At 45.4% G+C, this 20,624-nt stretch overlaps 1 protein-coding gene across 2 annotated transcripts in view; it reads left to right on the forward strand.

Annotated features, from left to right (window-relative positions):
* The window catches only part of ADAMTS5 (ADAM metallopeptidase with thrombospondin type 1 motif 5), a 115,586-nt gene that overhangs the window by 38,537 nt on the left and 56,425 nt on the right, over positions 1-20,624 (forward strand). For both annotated transcript variants that reach the window (XM_066599086.1, XM_066599085.1), the window contains one exon: positions 19,713-19,880. In XM_066599086.1, coding sequence (XP_066455183.1) covers positions 19,713-19,880 — 168 coding nt within the window. The remainder of the gene's footprint in view (positions 1-19,712; positions 19,881-20,624) is intronic.

The raw sequence follows: 20,624 nt of genomic DNA on the forward strand, positions 1-20,624 counted from the left end.
TACTTTTTACTAACATCTGATACACCTCAGCTGGTATTTTGCTCCATTCATCTTGCAAATGTCTGGCAAGTTCTCTCAAAGAAGATGAATGAATGGTAGAACATCAACATCCTCAAACCAACATATAACAGCATTCGATTTGTGATGAGGTGCGTTGTCTTGCTGGAAGTATGGCCGACCATTCCCAGAGTATTACCACATTGTCGGCAGCACATTATTGTCCAGAATGTCAGGGTCCACCTCCGTGTTCATGGTTCTTGCCACTACAACCAACGGGCCAAGACCATGCCTTGTAAACCATCCCCAGACTATAACTTAACCTCCGCCATACTTAACTGTTGGCACAACACACTCCAGGCAAAAGGTGGTCCCCCAGGCTCCTCCACACCCAGGTACGTCCATCCGATGTGAAGATGGAGTAGTGCGATTCGGCACTTCATAGAACGTTCTTCCATTGCGCGATTGTAGTTGTGGCGATGCATCTTCTAGAAAGAACTTACTAGATGTCTACAGGATGGTGGAGGGAAATACCAGCTGAAGTGTATCAGACATTGGTAGAAGTTGCACCACGGAGAGTAGCTGATGTCATTAGTGCTAAAGGAACCCCAGTAACTATTACCATATGGAAATAAATACTATTTTTTGATTCTTGCTCTGGTATCTGATTACTTTTGGTAGTAGAGCATATGAAGTGCCAGTATTAGTCCAGAGAGGGCCTAGTGGGGTCAGCATACTGTAGGCACGACATGACTGGGTTTGTTCAGATAGGCAGTTAAGGAAGGATCAACTAGATAAGAGAAGGGGGAAGAATAGTGAATAAATACTATTGGAATGGGAGAGAAAAGTGGAGGGGTTGCTTTAGGTACCTTTTAGTGCAGGTCTGAAGAATGCTCATTTCTGCTGAGAGCCTGAACCTGGACAGGCCCTTATAATAGAATATTGGTTAGTTGCAGGTTGGGTAGAGGATCATTAGTTGCAACAGCATGTGGAGAGGAGGCTTGCATTAAGGTAGTTGGGGTCCATTCAGGGTAGGGTCACCCCCCTTCAATTAAGTGCTATGGTCAATGGATGTGTTGCTCCCACTGTGGCAATCCTTAGGAATAGATTCTAGAATGAACCAGGAGGCAGTACTTTGGACAAATTTGTTCTCCTTCAAGCTGGTTCAATTGGGGCTCATAGGTCTATGGGTCATCTAACACCACGTCCAGTTTTCTTGGACTTGGATATTGATGACCTATTCTCAGGATCAGTGGGTGTCCACCACCTGGAACCCATGCCAATCAGCTGTTTGAAGAGGCTGTGGAACTTCAGTGAGTACCATGGCCTCTTCTCAGGCCCGTGACATCAGTCATTCATCATGTGGCCTTTTAACAACTTGGTCAGATTCTAGTGAATGGGATTGACTTCTGTACTAGGCACTACCGCTAAGAAGTGTAGAGTGCTATGCCTGGCACCAGGTGCATGTATAGAACTCACAGGGCCCATCGCAAAACTCAGAGTTATGTTCTATTAGGCAACATTTATAACATTTTGAACTTAGATACATCACCTTTTAATATTGCAGTCACTATAGCATAACTAGATAAGTTTTACGGAATGATAGTGATTACAGTCCAGATACCTCCGGTGACCCCAGATGACCTCTTCTCTGGTGATATTTGCTTTCCCTTTTCTTTTCTATTTGGGTTCAGTTCATTTGACCTAAGCCCTGTGCCACCAGTTAAACTGCCAGTAAGAATCCTCATATGAGCTCACACACTCACACTAACATTGGCCGGAGCGCTCTGAGCATCATCATCCGTCTCCTGCACACTGTACTCTGATAGCAGGAGCGGGAGGAGTCAGATGATGCTCAGAGCGCTCCGGCTGGTTTCCATATGACTATATATGTTCATATGAAGATTCTTATTGGTGGTTGGGGTTCAGGGGGACAGTTGAGATTCAGCAGGTGGAATGGTGGGTGGAGCCATTCTGCCCTATGCTCCCCTGCCCTGCAGCAGTCACAAGGTCTGCCTATACGGGTGGCACATCACTGCCTGGTATGCAGTGAAGAGCCTGCGGCGGTTTTGTCTTCCCAACTATTTGTACTTTATTTGCCCATTTCTTTTTTTAAACTTTTTATTTCTTTCCTCAACTTTCTATATTTCTAATAAGTCCCAGAAACGTCAGATGAGCCTTATATATCCACAGCAGATGTGAGGCTGCCACCATTTAAGGAGTCTCTCAGGGTTTCCCGTCACATCTTTTATGGTTGGAGTAAAATTCTAAGTGTAAAATGAGACCACTTTCCCTCGGCTTTAATTTGCTTGTGGAAGCCAATAGCTTTTACGCCAGAGGTTTGGATTTCATGCTTTTCAGATGGTGCATGTGGCTCTCCTGATGTGCGGCGGATCTCAGCACACTATTGACTTGTAGATGAGGAATAGACTGGTGCATACTGCAGATGTACTGCGGCTCGGCGCACCGACACATGGCGGCCATAATAAGGCTGCCATAGAGGTACATCGCAGGTACCTTTTGTATATCTCCAAGTTCATGTGGAGGCCTTTTTTGGCAGATTCTATCCCCATTTAAAGGGAATGTGTAATAAATTATAAAAGTGTAATTAGTACTAACCGTATCCACCTGTTATGGATGTACTCCTATCCAATAATTTAGTATGACCTGCCTTCGAGGACCCCCTACCGCACTGCTGCTGCACCCAACTGGTCTTGTATCCCTCCTTTTTTTTTTATAAATGCTTAATATTTACATTTTCTTTTCATTTTTTTCAAATTTTAAATAAACAAGAGGTGGGGCGGCAGGCGGGCAGGCAAACTCCTCTTGTCGAACTCCAACTAATTATGACCTTCCCCTCTGCCAGACCCCTTTGATATACCCTCTCTTCTTTCTCTGCCTACTAGCCCCACCCCCTTCAATCTGTATCCTCCGCCAACTACTCCCTGTGCCATGGGCTCCCTTTTACTTCAGCTTTGCTTACGCTGTGGGCTCACTGACCGAAGAAAAGGGTCTCGCTCACAGACGGAGCATCAACTTCCAGGAGTAAGGGCGAGCACCCACTGGCGTTTTTTTACCTGCGTTTTGCGTTTTGCTTTTTTCCTGCACAGGCATAGAGATAACATGTGTTCCTGTCCACTGGCGTTTTTTTTGCGTTGCGTTTGCGTTTTTAACATAGGAACTGTCAGTTGCATATGTGTCCTTATTTTTCTCCTAATGCACCCATGAATGTCAATGGAAATTAACGGAAAACGCGGCGAAAACGCTGCGTTTTTTTCCCGCGGCAAACGCAAACGCCAGTGGGTGGGCGCCCTAAGGCTGACCTCACACGGCCGGACCGGATTCCGCCTCTAACCCGGCCGGTGACCCAACATACCTGAATTTCCTGTATTGTGAATGACTGCGACGGCTCGCTGTCGTTCTTGCGCAGTACAGGTTTTTTTTTTTGCTTTTTTGTTACTGTTTGTATTTCTCGCGCCGTTGCTTAGCCTGCAGGTTGGACGGCCTTCACTGACTTCCATGGAATCCACGTGGAATCCGCGGCAAAATGGAGCAGGCTGTGATTTTTCCTCAGGTTGTAGAATACGCAATTCGCATATCCACAGGTGTGAGCGAAAAAGCGATTTTAACATGCTTTTTCAATGCTCGCATTTTGCCACGGATCCTCCGCGTGGATTCTGATTGTGGATTCTGAAATTGGAATTCGCCCGTGTGAAGCCGGTCTAACAGGGAGTCAGGTAAGTACAAGAAGTAGACCCCTGGACTCCGCGGCACCCGTTCTATAAGCACCATAACTCAGCTTATGTGACAGGTCCCCTTTAAGGCCTCCAGAATCTAACAATACAAAGTCAGTACAATATTGTTACATTGTAGCGAAGCTCTTCGCAGGCTGCGATTCACATCACAACTCGTGATTTTTTTTCAAAGCTGGTCATTTCGTGTCATTCATCAGTTTGTCAATCCGTTATGTAAGCTAAGGAAGGACCCGCCTCTACAATACATTATTGGCGTGACGCTAGAAAGCCCCTTTAGGTAGCTCCTGTACCGCTAATAGACAATTTGTATCCAGATGTATAGATGGAGAAGATACGGCCAGTTTTACAGTATAGATGTGTGTACACTGATGGAGAACAGATGTTGGGATGCTAGAACGACCCTGCGCCGCGCACATTATGTCTCCAGACCCAGGAATCTCCTTCAAGATCACCAGATAAGGAACTGTAAAAGCCTCGGCAGTAATAAGCGGCATCAGCATTTCAGCCTGTTTACTGGTTCCTCTGATATAGGGGCATGACGGATCCGTGCAGGATTGTTTTTCTGTCATTCTCCTAAGTCATCACTGTGTATGGAGGATGGGGGTTGTAAACGGCGAATGTAGGAGCTGAGTCAGCCGCATTCGCATGGGAGTAGCTGGTGCCATAACAGATGCTTACACCAACCCATCATTATACCATCCCAGCAGCAGCCGGTGCGTGAAATGAAATGTAGCCGCATACAGTATGTGATACAACTAGAATGGATTGTGATGGAGATGCTAAATGGTTAATCCACGGTTATTGACCCGTCCTTTATATGGCGTGGATATATTTAATTTTTTTTTTATTAGAGACCCCCCATCTAGTAGCGTTGGACTCCTTTGGCCTTCAGAGCTGCAGCAATTTGTCGTGGTGTAGAATCCACTAAGTGATTAAATCATTCTGCAGGGATATCGGCCCCTGCGGACAGGAAGCTTCTTGTAGTCGCCGCAGATGGAGATGAAGGTGCTGACATGTTCTGCCCAGCTGACAGGAAGGGGTCATTGATTCATGCTGCTTGTGCCAAATTCTGACCTCCAATCAGCAACAGAAATCTGGACCCATCTGACCAGGAGATGTTTTTCCGCTGCTCAGTGATACAATTTTTGACCTCCGGAATCTCGTCTTTCTGCTTCTCTTAGACTCAATGATGCTGAAACTAGTTGTCTGTTATAGCCATCCGTGATAAGTAACAACGAGTTGTGCGTTCAGACATGTTAGTTGGAGCTCCAGCGTTGTATTCGGCTGCTCCTGACTGTGCAGCCTGTTGGTTAGAATGATTCCTGACATCCTCCTCTGACCCCTTTTGGTGGCGACTTGTTTCTGTCCACAGGATCCCCTTTTGCTGAATGTTTTTCCTCGATCACACCATTCTCGGTATACTCTCCACAGTGTTACATGGGAAAATGTCCCTTGGGTTGGTAAAAAGCCCCGGCTAGTATAGGACCGATGACCAGATCTTATTGGAAGTCGCTCCGATCGCTGGATCTTCCCATCTGATGTGGATTCACGCTAAAACTGATCCATGGAAAACTTGTCATGTGATCTTATGCTGCACTCCGGGGTCACGGGGAGAATTTCGATACAAGGAAGCTCAAATCTTGAGAGGGCCGGGGCTGTAATAAAGGGGTCAGTCAGTGTATATTAAAGAGGCTATACTAAGAGTAGACTTTTATCACCTATCCATGGAATGGGTGATAAGTCTGACTGGTGGGGTTGTTGCCACTGAAACCCCACCAATCCCGAGAATGGGGTCCTATATCCTCCTCTCCTCCACACTGCTTTCCCCACATTGAAGAGGAGATTAAATGGAGCAGCAATCGCACATGGGTGATGTTGTACCATTCATTTTTAGTGGGTCTGACGGTGAGCTCCAAGCGTTGGTTCTCATGGAAGCCGGCCGTGCGCAGCCCGTGCGAAAATGGAGTATGCTGCGATTTTCCCTCCACTAGCGGAAAACCGCAGTTGCTGTCCACTCGTGTAAGTGGACATGCGGATGCTCCATTGGTTTGAATTGGTGCGTAATGCCACCGATTGTCTGTGCGGGATTCCGCAGTTCAAGCCCGGTCGTGTGCAGGGGGCCCAAGTCCTAGCTGTAGCTGAACAGCAGAAATCTGCTGCAGATCCACAGCTGAATCCAAGTCAAAATCCCAATGAATGGCGCAGATTTTGACGCGGAAATGTTGTGAATTTTGCGTGAATGCACAACATTCGTAATAATGAATTAGAAAGCAATGGCTGACTGTTTTCAAAAACGGCACTACCACCCTTCCACAGGTTGTGTATGGTATTGCAGTTTAATTTCCATTACATCACTGGAGCTGCAGTGTATTATAGGTCATTCAAATTCCCTACTAACCTGCAGACAACGACTAATGTCACAACATGATATCGGATCAGATTGTCCAAATAGCAGACTCACCTCTGCTGCTTCTATTGGCAGCTCTATGGCAGGCACATCATTTCGAGTCTTTTCAGCTCCACGGCATCAGGTTGCATTTTCCTGCGGATCACACCCAGTAATAGAATATTTTACTAAATTACGATGTAATTTCTGAGCGCTTCCTGCTGGAGCCGCGGGTCCTTTTTCTCCCCTTTCATAATATGTTGTTTCATTTAGCGCTGCGCTTCCTTCCCGACACCCGGCTGCTCCTTTTCTTTCTTCTTTTTAAGTGATGTTGTTCTACTTTTCGTGTTCGGAGTTTGTGACTGCGGCTGGTAAAATGAGTCAAAGGCACAAGTTAGACAATCCGAAATCAAAGCAGAATGTTCAGCCAAGATAATAGGAAGTGCTTCAGACACAACATTATCTCCGCGCGGAGCTCGCTGTGGTTTCAGGGATTTTTTACCTCCTGATTTTGCTGATCCACGTAAAAAGTTCTTCCCAATAAACGGCTAAATTAAACAAGACTTTTTTTTTATTTTGAAAGCTGCTGGGTTGGCTGATAACACGCTAACCGCAAAGGAAATTTGGGGTCACCACTGCATTCCAAGACTCGCCACAAGGTAATCTAGAATTATCATTGAAAGTCAACATGTGAGCAGGTGGGGAATCTAATTAGACGGCTCCATTCTCTCATGTATAGAAATGAAGTGTTCAAGGGCTTTATAAGATTAGAAAAACTTGGCCTCTTGTAGAGTGTTGACAAAAGTGCTGGGGCCCCCCTGTGCTGTCAGGTGAAGGGGATATGCACATCGGATGTGTGAGCATTAGGTATAAAGGAGAAGATTACACATCATATCCCAGTACAGAAGCCATCAGATGTCACCAGGTGTATAGCTGACAACGGAGTCTGGTGGGGGGATGTCACCAGGTGTAGAGCTGACAACAGGGTCTGGCAGTGGGATGTCACCAGGTGTAGAGCTGACAACGGAGTCTGGTGGGGGGATGTCACCAGGTGTAGAGCTGACAACAGGGTCTGGCAGTGGGATGTCACCAGGTGTAGAGCTGACAATGGGGTCTGGTGGGGGGAGGTCACCAGGTGTAGAGCTGACAACGGGCTCTGGTGGAGGGATGTCACCAGGTGTAGAGCTGACAACGGAGTCTGGTGGGGGGATGTCACCAGGTGTAGAGCTGACAACAGGGTCTGGCAGTGGGATGTCACCAGGTGTAGAGCTGACAATGGGGTCTGGTGGGGGGAGGTCACCAGGTGTAGAGCTGACAACGGGCTCTGGTGGAGGGATGTCACCAGGTGTAGAGCTGACATTGGAGTCTGGCGGTGGGATGTCACCAGGTGTAGAGCTGACAACGGAGTCTGGCAGTGGGATGTCCCCAGGTGTATAGCTGACAACAGGATCTGGTGGGGGGATGTCACCAGGTGTAGAGCTGACAATGGGGTCTGGTGGGGGGAGGTCACCAGGTGTAGAGCTGACAACGGGGTCTGGTGGAGGGATGTCACCAGGTTTAGAGCTGACAATGGAGTCTGGTGGTGGGATGTCACCAGGTGTATAGCTGACAACGGGGTCTGGTGGGGGGATGTCACTAGGTGTAGAGCTGACAATGGGGTCTGGTGGTGGGATGTCACCAGGTGTAGAGCAGGCAACGGGGTCTGGTAGGGGTAATGTCACCAGGTTTGGAGCTGACAACAGGGTCTGGTGGTTGGATGTCACCAAACCAATCCGTATGGGACATTGCAGCAATTTTGGACCTTCCAAAGTCCACTGTTGGCCATGTTATTGGGAGATGGAAGCCATCCGGTGTGTGCAGTGCAGACCTCGTAAACATTTAGAACTTGGACAACGAAGCCTAGTACGAGCTGTGAAGACATCACCCACATCGTCTGCACTCACTCAAGAGGTCTCACAGAACATTGGAACATCTATTAGCACCAGAACCATCCATAGGGAACCGCATGTGAAGGGTTACCATGGAGGAGTTGCTGCACACAACATCCCAGCAGTGACTGCACAGAGGCGCCTGCAATGGGGCTTGGAGCGTTGGACTGTAAGTGAGTGGAAGCAAGTGTTGTGGATGACTGAATCACAGTACATCTTTGATGGCGGCACTTGGGTGTGGCGGTTGCTTGTAGAGCGGTTTATATGTGACTGCATGGTTCCAACAGTGAAGTTTGGAGGAGGTTCTCTTATGGTGTGTGGGAGTGATTCCACCGTGCATGCCCAACACACCCATCATCCCATAAATCACTATCTGAAGCTTTCCTTAAGAAAAGGAGACAAATCCCTTCACAAATCTATGAGAATTGGGGAAAAGCATGTCTAGGAGGGTTAATGCAGTCACTGAGGCCAAAGACTACCCAGCCCCGTATTGAGAAATAGGAATAAATTAGAGTTTCATCACCTTCTTTGTGTGTCCCAATAGTTCTGTTGATATTGTGTATTCAAAAACGTCACAGCTGCCCTCATGCAAGGATCTGTAGGGGAAGGTCAACCAGGTGGAAAAGCGCCAATCCCCTCAATATTGTTGAATGTTGTTGAATTCTTCTTAGACGTTTATGCTAAACTCATTGTGTGACTGTCACAAATATGCGCTGTCATCACTTTATTTACGTAACGGTGCGCAAATAGCGTTCTTAAAGAAAGGCGTTTCTGTTTTGCTGATGCTATATAAGAAAAGGGTTCCCGCGGTGAGCTTCGATGATATGGCACAGTTCTGCAGTATGCAGGTGTCACGGAGCGTCTGAAGCTGTAAGCTCCCACGGAGTTAGCGCAGGTTTAGTAGGAAGGGCGGGAATGGAGGAACACTTACTTGCCTTCCGCCTTTCAAGCTTTCCTGGTCTGCTTGATCCTTTCCTACAGCCAGGGCCCTCTGGGATGGTAACTGCTACACGGCAACACAAATTAGAAGCGATTAGCTTTCATCTCCGTCTTCCAGCACGCACAACTCAACACTCCCTTCCTGTCTCCTCTTTTTGCTCGGCACCGTTCCTCCTTTCCTGACCCTTCTTAAAGATATCGCATACTTGATTCACACCGAAATGAATGAAAAGAAGAAATAAACACATAATGGTCCTTACACCCTTATAGTACAAATGGGAACTGTGGATTGTAGGTAGGGTTTGGAACAGGAGTGCCAATAATTCTGTGCTGATATAAAGTCCAGTGTTGTAGTGCCGAGCCGATGACTATACAATCCATCAGTTGAGAGAGGCGAACGGTGGGATGAAATGTCTCAGGTTTTCATTTACTTATGCACTTATAAAAGCAAAGAAAGAAGAGCTAGCGCTGGGATTTCTGCTATATTATGTTGCAGGGAGCTCCCTTCCACATACCCAGCTGCTAACCTGAGTGCCGACCACATGATCTGTAAGGTTAGTGCCTCACCGTGAGTTTGGCTGCGATTCATGTTGCACGGCCAGAGATCACAGTGCTTATATTGCAAGTAGTGTAAGTGAATATAGGCATTGCGACTTGCTAGTTGCCGCATCTTGACAGTCGCAAGAATTTAAACTTGCTGGATTTTTTTGTAACTGTTAGGGTAACTTCACACGGAGCGAGCACCATATTGGGCCATGAATCCCATATTGCGCTCCCCATCCATGTGAATTCCCTGAGGATGTAAGACGTTTTCATGTGAAAACAGCCTCACATCACTTCAGAGATGAAGGGAGCCTCCACCGTGGCTGTCAGATGCGGTGGAGGTTCGTGGAGTTTCTCCCATTATTTTTAATGGGTGATGTTATGATCGCGTGGGCAAACTAAGCACGGGGCCCACACGATCGTGACCAAAGGGTGCACATGGGTTTCAAACAACTAACCCTATGCTACCGGGAGGATGACATGGCCCTACCTAAGCGGGGACATTGCCCCAATAAAGGGCGGCCCTTGCTGATCCTAGGAACCACGCACCAGAACATGATACATACACATGCCACATGACAGGGACAACTGGACAGAGTGAGCTGACACACAGAGCTGGAATCACACCATACAGCAGCCAAAATGCAACCACTAATAGCAGATGATAAGCTGAATATAAATACCAGGTATTAGTTGAGATTTTGATCAAAATGTGGAAGCTAGCGGGCCACTTCACGGCTCCTGACTATACTGCTAGTCCCTACACTAACGAGGAGTCCAGCAGCACCAGACACAGTTCACACTGCAACAAACTAGGGATAGCATGCCAGACACCCAAGCAATTGAACAGTACAATTCACTCCTCCTGTCTAGCCACCTGCACAGACATACAGAACTTGACACTGTTCACACCATATAACCCCTACAGGGCTATCCACACCTAATATCTGGCCACCTGCCAAACACTGCACACCAGTCACACAGCAAGCTGCAACACAGAAGTAACATGACTGCTCACCCTGGACACCAGACAGACACTGACAGGAGCTGGGTTTATATGTGAGCAAAGACCTGGCGGATTGGCTAGCAGGAGATCACCACACCCAACTAGCACAATCATTCACCACCTGTGGGGCTGTGCTGCTAGTAGCCATAATACTACAGGTCACAGAAGCACAACCTAACAGGTGACTTCACATTGCGTGCACCTAGCACGTGGTGCGATGCTGCCACCAGTCCCATTGAAAACAACGGGTACGGCGATGTAAGACCTGCACAAGATAGAACATGGCATGCTTTCTTTACTGCATAGAATCACATTGCCGTGCCATGCAGGAAAACATTGTTCTTGTGTATGACCCCATTCAAAAGAAAGGGGTTCATATGTGTGCATCTCGCAATGCACAAATCTTGCACAATTTTCCCGCCCATGTGAAGCCAGCCTTAGTCCATGGTCATGAGAACTACTAAGCTGCGACACAACCATATTCACCTAAATTACTTAGGATGCAGACAGGGTAACACTGGGATCTTTGGCCATATGACATATGCCATGCCCAAAATTGCTATACGGCACTAATCAGGAGTCAAGTGATGTGATTCTTAGCTTGTTCGCAACTGTCAAACACATGGTTCAATCAGTGGCCTGATAGTAAAGATCAAAATGAACTCGCCCATTAAGTGGTCACCACGCCGTTCCCATAAGCCTTGGGCCAATTCTGTATACCAGTGTATGTTACCACCTGCAAAAAGGATGAGACAGAGCCCCCATAGCAGCATCATAGTTTGCCTCTATGGTATGTATGCCTTAGGTTTCTGACTGTGGTACAAGTATGATGCCATTGGTATGAAGTGATGCCACTGATTTATAGTACCCTGCTATATGGGTCTCGTAGGAATCAGATGTGTAATGGCCCCCCATAGTTTCAATAGCTGTTGACCAAATTTTCTTTTGGCCGACAGCTGTTCCTCCCAAATCCACCAAACTTTCTGAACAATCAATTCGGCTGAGTGTTCATGTTCTTTGGAAAGAATGTCACTACCAGAGAGCTCTGGTGGTGGCTTATCTCCAGAGAGAACAAAAGGATTGGGTTTTGAAATTCAATGTGCCCGATCCTTGTACCCTCAGCATCTGTCAAGGAAAAGTTGGGATGCCCCCATACATGTTCATCTGTCTAAAGTTTGGTATTTTTCGGGGCCTTAAGAATAGAGTAGACATAAGCTTGTAATACCAATTGCTACCATGTGGTCAAGCAAAGAGGTGAAGAAGACAAATGAGAAGCACCATGAACATAGCTGACAGAAGAGTAAAGGATGTAGTCATCCGGGCAAAGAAACTACCAACTGGTTAACAAGTGAATGGTTGCCCTTACTGCCAGTAGACATTTTTGTGTCTGACTAAGACTCATGCAAGTTGTCAATTACCAGCTAAGTGTTATGGTTTTCCTCCTTCTCCTCCGGGACATCATCAGTGATATCCTTTTCCTTTACCTCACACACAGCTGTAGTCCTCTACTAGACATGCCAGGATTGGCATTATATCCACTTACCCATAAATACTGTCCCTGGGAGGCAACGAGGTTCAGAAAAAGTTACATAAATATACTTAAACTTATTAATCATTTTAAAGACCTTTAATTCATGAAGACGAGTCATTGAAATTACATTGTAACTTGAAAACTACATTTATGTATTTCATGTCTTGTATGTTGTGTTTTGTGCCTTTCCTTAATGAGAACGTCTTTATGAATGACGTATCTCTGCATTTCCAGAATTGTTTTTGTTTTGTGCTAATGGGGGTTGTAGCAAATAAAAACAAGTTATGGCTGCCAATGAGCTCTGCCAGTGCCACTCCATTCACATAAATATGGTGAGCTGCAAAAAGAGCTCAAGGGGTACCTTCACAGGTCATCAGAAGGCAGTGGTGATGAGCAGAATTTATATCATTCTTTATGTTGACTGAAAAACATCCAGTACTAGTGTTGTGCAAACCAAACCAGTAGAACCCTGTTTTGGGTCGAAGTTTGCTAAAAGGTTGGTTCGGCATGTACCTGAACCGAACTTTTAGCAAAGGTCTACCAGCAATAGGGTTGTAATGGTTCCATTCACTCAACACTGGTTATGAACACTAACCAGTCTAAGGGCCCATTGTACCAAAATTTTGATCTGAGATCAGCAAGAGTTGATCTAAGATCAAGTAGAAGAACATTGCACCAACATAGTTTTTAGCTGCGAAAATCCAAGATGGTGAAATAGGCTGAGAGCCTGATAGGCTTATCCTGGGTGGTGAAATTACACCCACGTTTGCTGATAGTCGCAGCCATATTTGTACCATCACGATGACTGCTGGTAAGATCGCTATGAATACTGGGAAGATCACCTGATTACAGTCATCAATCACAGTGCACAATACATTTAGCCTAAGTACAGTCTGTGATCACTGATCAAGTGAACTTGTTTTTGCAAATCTTAGATCAAAAAGTGTTGGTTCAATGCTTTTTCCTTAGACCAAGTTCAACAGCTGATCCCAGCTGAACTAAACCTGGGTCAACAGCATGGTAGGTGCAATCAGAACTAAAAGTCATAAAAGTCCTGCATAACTATTTGAGAATGTGATGGGGGATTTACGGTTCTTTAGCCCTTGTAATACACCAGATTTAGGGGTTTTAGTAAACTTCTGGTTTGAACTAATTCTGACCGAACTGAACCTTTTGCAAAATTTCGGTGAACTGGCCAAACCAAACTTTGCTCGTCACTATCTAGTAGTTCTGGAACTTAGCTGGTTCATCATAGGGTAGATCATAAATACACATGATAAATGGAATTTAACCATAGTATTATGCTTTTTAGTCCACCACAACACCGTCACAACTTTATTGGCATTGGGAGGAGCTCTAGATCAGGAAAGTACAATGGATGGATGAAGAGGGCTTATAAATATGCCAACTCTTGGCTTGTTTGGAGTGGGGAAAAATGGGCAAACCTCCAGAGACTGTTTGTTTCTCTCATGGAAAGCCAACATGCCTTTCCATTATTTCCCCTAAACATGGAAGGCACTAGAAACAAAAAGTCATCAGCTAATCTTGTAGAAAATGTCAGATTTGGATGAGTTTATCTAATGTGTACAGTCAGTTAAAGACCAACACAAGACTCAACACAAGCTAGGAGAAAACAGAGCTAACTCATACAGCTTTTCAAAGAGGCTGTACCAAGATGCTCAATGCTCCAAAAATGTAGTGTGAGTAGTTGATTACCATGGGTCTTGCTCTTGACACCCCCAGCAATCAGTTGATTTTTGCTGTTTAAAATTGTGGCTAAAATGTAGTATTACAGGACAGGCATTCACACGAATGGCCATCTTGTAATACCAGGATGGCAGAAGGTCCATTCTGGGTCATAGACAGGGACCCAAGCAGAGAAAATATTGTCCCAACCCATCAATGCCAATGAACCAATATTGAGACATGTGAGAAACCTTAACCTCCATTAGAGTGCAAGAACCAAAGGCCCCAATGTAGAGACCGTAACAGGACCATCTTACCATGCAGCATTTATACTGTGGGTGTCTTCCTATGTGGGAGAGAGGCCTTTGGGTCCCCTCAGGTACTAGATACCAGGTATATCTGCAGTCTTTGTGTGTGCACAGTATTGCACAAAAGCCCTTGTTGTGGCACTACTTCAAACAATTCCAAAGGAACTGCCCTATTGTAAAACGGTTAATACGTGTGTGCTGTGAAGACTCAGATGACGTCCTTCATTTAGCCCTAATATAGAAGTATTATATTTGTGCTATAAAGACTACTAGTTTTCAAATCACTCCAAGTCCTTTGTCAAGTGGGTAAAAGTGTCATGGCATGTTGCCACCACCCTCTCTGCTCACCTGTAGTTGGGGCTCAGATACTGTCCACATGCTGTGTGCCATGCTGTGCCTCCCTGGTGTCTGCCTGTAGGGCTTGCATGAACTCCTTCCTAAATGGCCAGAGTGTTCTCCCTTATTCTCTTCCCCCTTCAATCACCAGCCACCACTAGCTCTCTTAGGCATCCTCTCATCATGGAGGATGCTAAGCTATCTGTATCCTATAACCATTGTGACAAAGCCCCTGTAAGTTGTGTGTTGCTGGTTCTCTAATTTGCCTGTGTTCCTAAACATTCTGTCTTTTGTGCCCCCTGACTTTGGCTCTGTATTCTAGACTTTATGACTTCTGCATGCCCCCAACTGACACCTAAACATCATTATTGTCCCTGTGCCACCAGTCCTGACCATGGCCAGTCCCATGAATACAAACCTGTCCACACCATCAGTACCATTACTTTGGCCAGTTCAGCATCACCAACCACACTACCAGAAATATCTTTGTGAGTAACAGATTGGGGACCTTGCAGTGAAGACCAAATCCCGCTGCGAGAGGTCAAGGGGGAAAACCGGTGTGTGTCAAGCACTGCCTCCTTAGACAGCCCAAAGTCAAACTGGTGTGTGGCAAGATAACCACCTGCTTGATGAAAGAACTCAGTCCAAGTCCAAAGTGCATAGTCCTTATTAAAGGGTTTGTCCCTTATTAAAGGGGTTGCCCAGTTGTAAATTAATGATAGCCTATCCCCAGGATAGGTCATCAATATTAGATCGACGAGGGTCTGTCAGCCTGGGTCCCCACTGATCAGCCATTCTCTAGGCCAATGTACTTGTGCACTGAACTGATTCCTGAAGGAAGCAGACAGCTCCATCCCCACTGCAGTGGCCAGGCTTGATATTGCAGGCTAAATTCTAATTGAAATGAATGAGAACTCTTTCTGTGAAACCAAGCCTGGCCACTGCACTGAGAATGGAGCTGTTTACTTCTTGTATAAATCAGCTCAGTGCATGAACACACCAGCTTGGTGAATGGCCAATAGGCGGGTGTCCCAGGCAACTGACCCCTGCTGATCTACTATAGACAACTTAATCTGAGGATAGACCATCAATCGTTTACAATTGGACAACTCCTTTAAAGAAGTTTCTCCTGGAGTTTTTCAAAGCCATGTCTCAACAAAGGTCTAGTTTGGTGTCCCTTTCACTACTGTACTTCACACCAGATCTTGTTGGAAACATCGGGAAGATCAGCGACTGTAGCCTATAAAGCTAAAACTACAAACCCCTCATGGGAGTTATGCAGTTGCCTTGTTCAGTTGTGCGAAGAGGCATTGGCACTCACACCATCTTTATCTTGGACGATCCGACCCATGAAGCTGCTCTTTTATTTTTGTGTTTCTAGTTATTTTATGTCAACTATGCAAAAAATGTAAAAAATGTCTATTCTACAAACTGTTTTGTAACCAGTATTTTTCATATTGTCCGAAAATTGGTTCCCGAAGACCAAAGATTAGAAACCTAAAGCTCTTTTTGGGCTGAACTGTTTAGAGATATCTAACGCTTTGAGAAGCACTGGAGGGAACAGCATGTGTGTTTCTTAATTTAAGCTTCTTAAATTCTTAAGTCTGTGAAATGCAATCTGCACACCACTTGATACTCGCCGTGAATTCTGTAGTAAAGCCATGTTAATGTTGGCATTCGGCAGTATGGAAAAAAATCTAAGGTGACAAGAAGCAATTACGTAACTTTTACCGAGGGAATAAGTTGTGGGCAATTAGTGCTTTGAGTCGGTTGGTTAATTAAATACTAAGTAGCACACCTGCAATATGTTGACACTTTGGAGACCTGTTTACTTTTTTTTTTAGGCTACTTTGCTGTTAGTTTAATAGTTAAAATTGAGCGCATTCTAACAGTTTATGCACAAGGTGTTATGTAACGACAGAAGAGCCTTTGAGAAACGGAGAACACAGAGAGGAAAGTTCTAAGAGCGTCGCTGGCCGTAGATGGAAAGATATGTTAATGAACCCACCAGAAACGTTCTGCTTCACTGATTAGTTATGTCTGCGCTACTAAAAATAATTGCTGACCTTACGCTTTTATGATACGTGTTTAAGATATTTTGTTGCGGGTTTTTAACAGAATGTAATTGTGTGCCGGATTGAACCCGTCGGTTAGTCATCCGTGATAAAGCCTATTCCATGTTTGTCCTGCGGTCTTGGTGCATCACCTTGTTAGGGGTAAAGTCGTGATGTCCGTGGCCAACTTAAAATTGATGGACGCCTTTTGAGGTGGGACACATTTTTGCCCTTCAATGCCTGTATTTGTGGCTGACAGACACTTGGGTTTGATTAGGAATTTCGCTCCATTTTTGTCTTCTGCGGCTTCTACATATCACCTTTTTCGAGTACCTGCTGGCTCGTCCCTGAAAAATTGGGGGGGGGGGGGGGGTGAGCAGGGGGTTGCAGAGGGGATTGGGAGGGAGAGAGAGGGATCTCTCTCAGTTTCCTCCCCGCTCCCCCTCGCTGCCCTGCGCCGCCCTCGACCACCGCGGCCCCCCTGAATCTTCAGGGACGAGCCAGCAGGTACTCGAAAAAGGCGATGCTCTCTCAAGTATATCGCCTTACTGAGTATGCTCGCTCATCTCTAAATAGAATCCAGTGTTTTCAGTGGGTTCCCCCTATTCTTTTTTCTGCGCACATTTAGTTCACGCGAAAAAACGCAACATGCTCTATGGGAGCGTGCAAATACGCACATATGTACATACGGGTATGCACAAAACACTGCACATACCTGCAAACTCCAGCACCTTATTTGGCTTAACAGTCATTTAAATCAGGGCGGGGGTGATTCCTCCACCCATGGCAACGAGTGGTGCCTGTGCGAATGCGCACAGGCACATGCACAAAAAAGACTCCTTCACTGTGCAGATAAGTTGCACATGAGCGAGCGTTTGCGCTTATGCTCATCAGCTGGAGCCCTTAGGGCTCCTTCACGTGGGAGAAGTTACTCTCTGTATTAGGGTATTCAGATATGTGATATATATATATATACATGCAGAAAAAAAAGTCGCAGTGTGTCCTATTTTGGTCCATATTACCAAGTGAAGTAGCACATAACGTACCCCGAATTCAATGGGAGCGCATTAATACCCGGTGAATAGTGACGATACACGTAGATTCACTGTATATTTATACATGAAAGCAATTGGGCCGCCTTGCTTAGTTTATTTGTAGAAGCTGTAGACAAGCGGTGCAAAAACATTTTTAAGCAAACCCTATTCCAAAAATGATTGGCAGCCCAAAACATGTGCAATTAAGTGAGAAACAATTCCATAGCCCTTAAGGTCATTCACCAGGGTTGGACGTACTATGGGCAGTTGTACAGAAGCCACTATGTGGTTGGGTCTTCTACCGCCTTTTTTGAAAGCGGTTTCCTATTGTCTATTAGATTGCATCCAAGAGACTGAGCTAAAGCATTTCATGTCTCACCATTACTGGTGGATTGTTATAGAGACAAATGGAGGGGGTATTCTATGCTAAGCTATTCAAAAGTAATGGGGGGCAATATGCCTTTCTGTCCCCCACAGTGAACCATACTCCTAGGCTTAGACTGAAGGGCAGCCTCAACATCTTTAGGATAACAATTAAGCAATTAGGTGATAAAATGTCTCCACAGCAGCACCTATTGGATGGTAGTAGCTACCTTATTAGTCAATATCTTAACTTGCAGCATGACTAAGGACATAAGCCAAAGAGAATATCCATATACATACAGCTGTTCTAGGGTTTTTGCCATTCATCGGTACAGCATAGGGTTCCGGTTTGATACGTGAGAAGCCATCAATGTGAGTCTTGGAGAGGGAGTCTTATAAGCCATTGCCAAGTAGGAACATAACACTTACCACACATTACAACATTACCCTCTCCGACTCACATTGATGGCCTCTTGGCTATCTAGTCAGAACCCTACTGTGCGCTCATGAGGGGCAAAAATCCTGAAACAGCTGTATTTATACATGGATATTCTGGTTTGGCCTGCATGGTTAGTCAAGTAGAAGGCCTGTTTAAAACTTGGATATTGACTCATAGGGTCACTACCGCCCAATAGGTAGCTCTGTGAAGGCATTTTTCCATCACTCATTTGCATAGTTTATTCCTAGGGAGCACTTAACGACCTACAAAGCTCCCTACAACCTTCATGGTGCTCTCCACAAGATGAAACATTACCCACCCAGACTCAGGGAAACTGTTAAAATAACCAGTGCCCTAATATATTCAGCTCTACCACACATGCATATAATTTCCATGGAGCAAGAAGTGGTCGGCAGATAGGATCTAGAGCAACAATTTACATTTTTGGTGGGGCAGAATTTAGGGAACTTATGGGAGTTGTCCGAAGATTTAAAGTCATCGTCCAATCCGCAGGATAGGGAATAATTGTTTGACCTGTTGGGGTTTGAGTGTTAGGACTCTCAATGATCATAAAGGGTTTGCCACATCCCCCCATATGAATGTAACCGAGGTCAAGCATGTATTCTGCCACTCCATTCAACTCTATGGGTCTGCTGTAGATTACTGAGTGCTGCTATGCTTGGCTTCCCTATTGGCAGCCCCTTGGAGATGAATGGAGCAGCAGTGCTCATGGATGGTTGACACGTGTTCCCTTTGTACAATGGACACATGATCGGTAGAAGACCAAAACCTTGGTGCAACTACCACCTCTACACTCCTTATATCTACATTCCTAGCCACAGGGTCTTTTCCTGTGGTGAACCCTTGTAGTTAACAGATCTACAGATGTCTCCAAACATGACCACTTTGTAAGGCAGACCAGTGACATAACTATAGGGGGTACAGAGGATGCGGTCGCTCAGGGGCCTTAGTAGGCTCATTAGGCCTCTTCTCCATATAGGGAGCCGAGTACTAAGAGTAAAGCATTATACTTGGGGGCCCTGTTACAGATTTTGTACCAGGGCCCAGAAGCTTCAAGTTACACCTCTGAGGCAGACCATTTGTAGTTAACAGATGTACAGATGCTTTCAAACATGGCCACTATGAGTATTTTACAAGAGCATAGACAAAGAAACTGGTCGTTTTAATATATCTAAAGGAATATAGATATATTTTCCTGCTTTGACCAGGGAGCATGACCATTTACTGTAGATTAGCACACAGACACGTCCTACTATTTATATGCATTGACATAAGATATCTTGTAGCCACCATTTCTGCATGGAAAATGCCTGTAGATGTCTTCTCATGAAGTTGTCATATCGTACCCCTTAATACCTTCCATCCATATGTTTTCTCCCTTTATAGGACATCTCCTTGGGCTTTCGCATGATGATTCAAAATTCTGCGAGGAGAACTTTGGCTCCCTGGAAGATAAACGACTTATGTCATCTGTTCTAACAAGCATTGATGCCTCCAAACCATGGTCAAAGTGCACCTCAGCGACAATCACTGATTTTTTGGACGACGGCCATGGTAAGTGCCTCGAAGTGCGCAAACTGTCAAGTCTATTCCATAATTTTAATCACTGACAGTTATGAAGTCAGCAAGCAATTTATTACTTTGGAAGCCTGTTTCATTAAAAGTACTTCCTATGGTAATGCTAATGGTGTTGGGTCAGGGAAATTATCTGTCTCCGAAATGGGAAATAAAATGTGTTGAACATGGGCAAGTTTTAATACATTAAAACTGACATAAGTTCATAACTGTGAAAAGTGATCCTGACATTTCACGAAGAACTATGTCAGAGGGAGCTGTTTTTGCTTGACTTCCTCATAGCAGGGGTTGGATGGACAGAGTTGGCAATGGCACAGGAGCCCAACACGTAAGGGGGCCTCTTGACACCCTGAAACGTGCTTCCTACAGGTGAATTGCCCATTCACGTAAGATAGCTGTGGGCTAAACTCTCTCAATCGGCCGACTGCCATCTTTCCCTACACCTCTAAACACATGCATGCTCAGCTTGGCAGAATGCAGAGTAACCTGCTGGCAAAGAGTCTTGTTTCTCCAAGAACAAAAGGATCTAGCATGTTGTAAGCCAACTGGCCGATAATATATGCCATAGGAGGGGTGTCATGAGGTCACCATACACATTAGGGTATTGGTAGGACCTACTAATAATGTTGAGCAAACTTTTGAAAAGTTCAGTTGGGCCAGTTCACTGAATTTTGGCAAAAAATTTGTACCTGTCCTAAATAGTTCTACCCAAATTGTAACTCC

This window comes from Eleutherodactylus coqui, chromosome 4 (genome assembly GCF_035609145.1).
Source record: "Eleutherodactylus coqui strain aEleCoq1 chromosome 4, aEleCoq1.hap1, whole genome shotgun sequence".
NCBI classification, from domain to species: domain Eukaryota; kingdom Metazoa; phylum Chordata; class Amphibia; order Anura; family Eleutherodactylidae; genus Eleutherodactylus; species Eleutherodactylus coqui.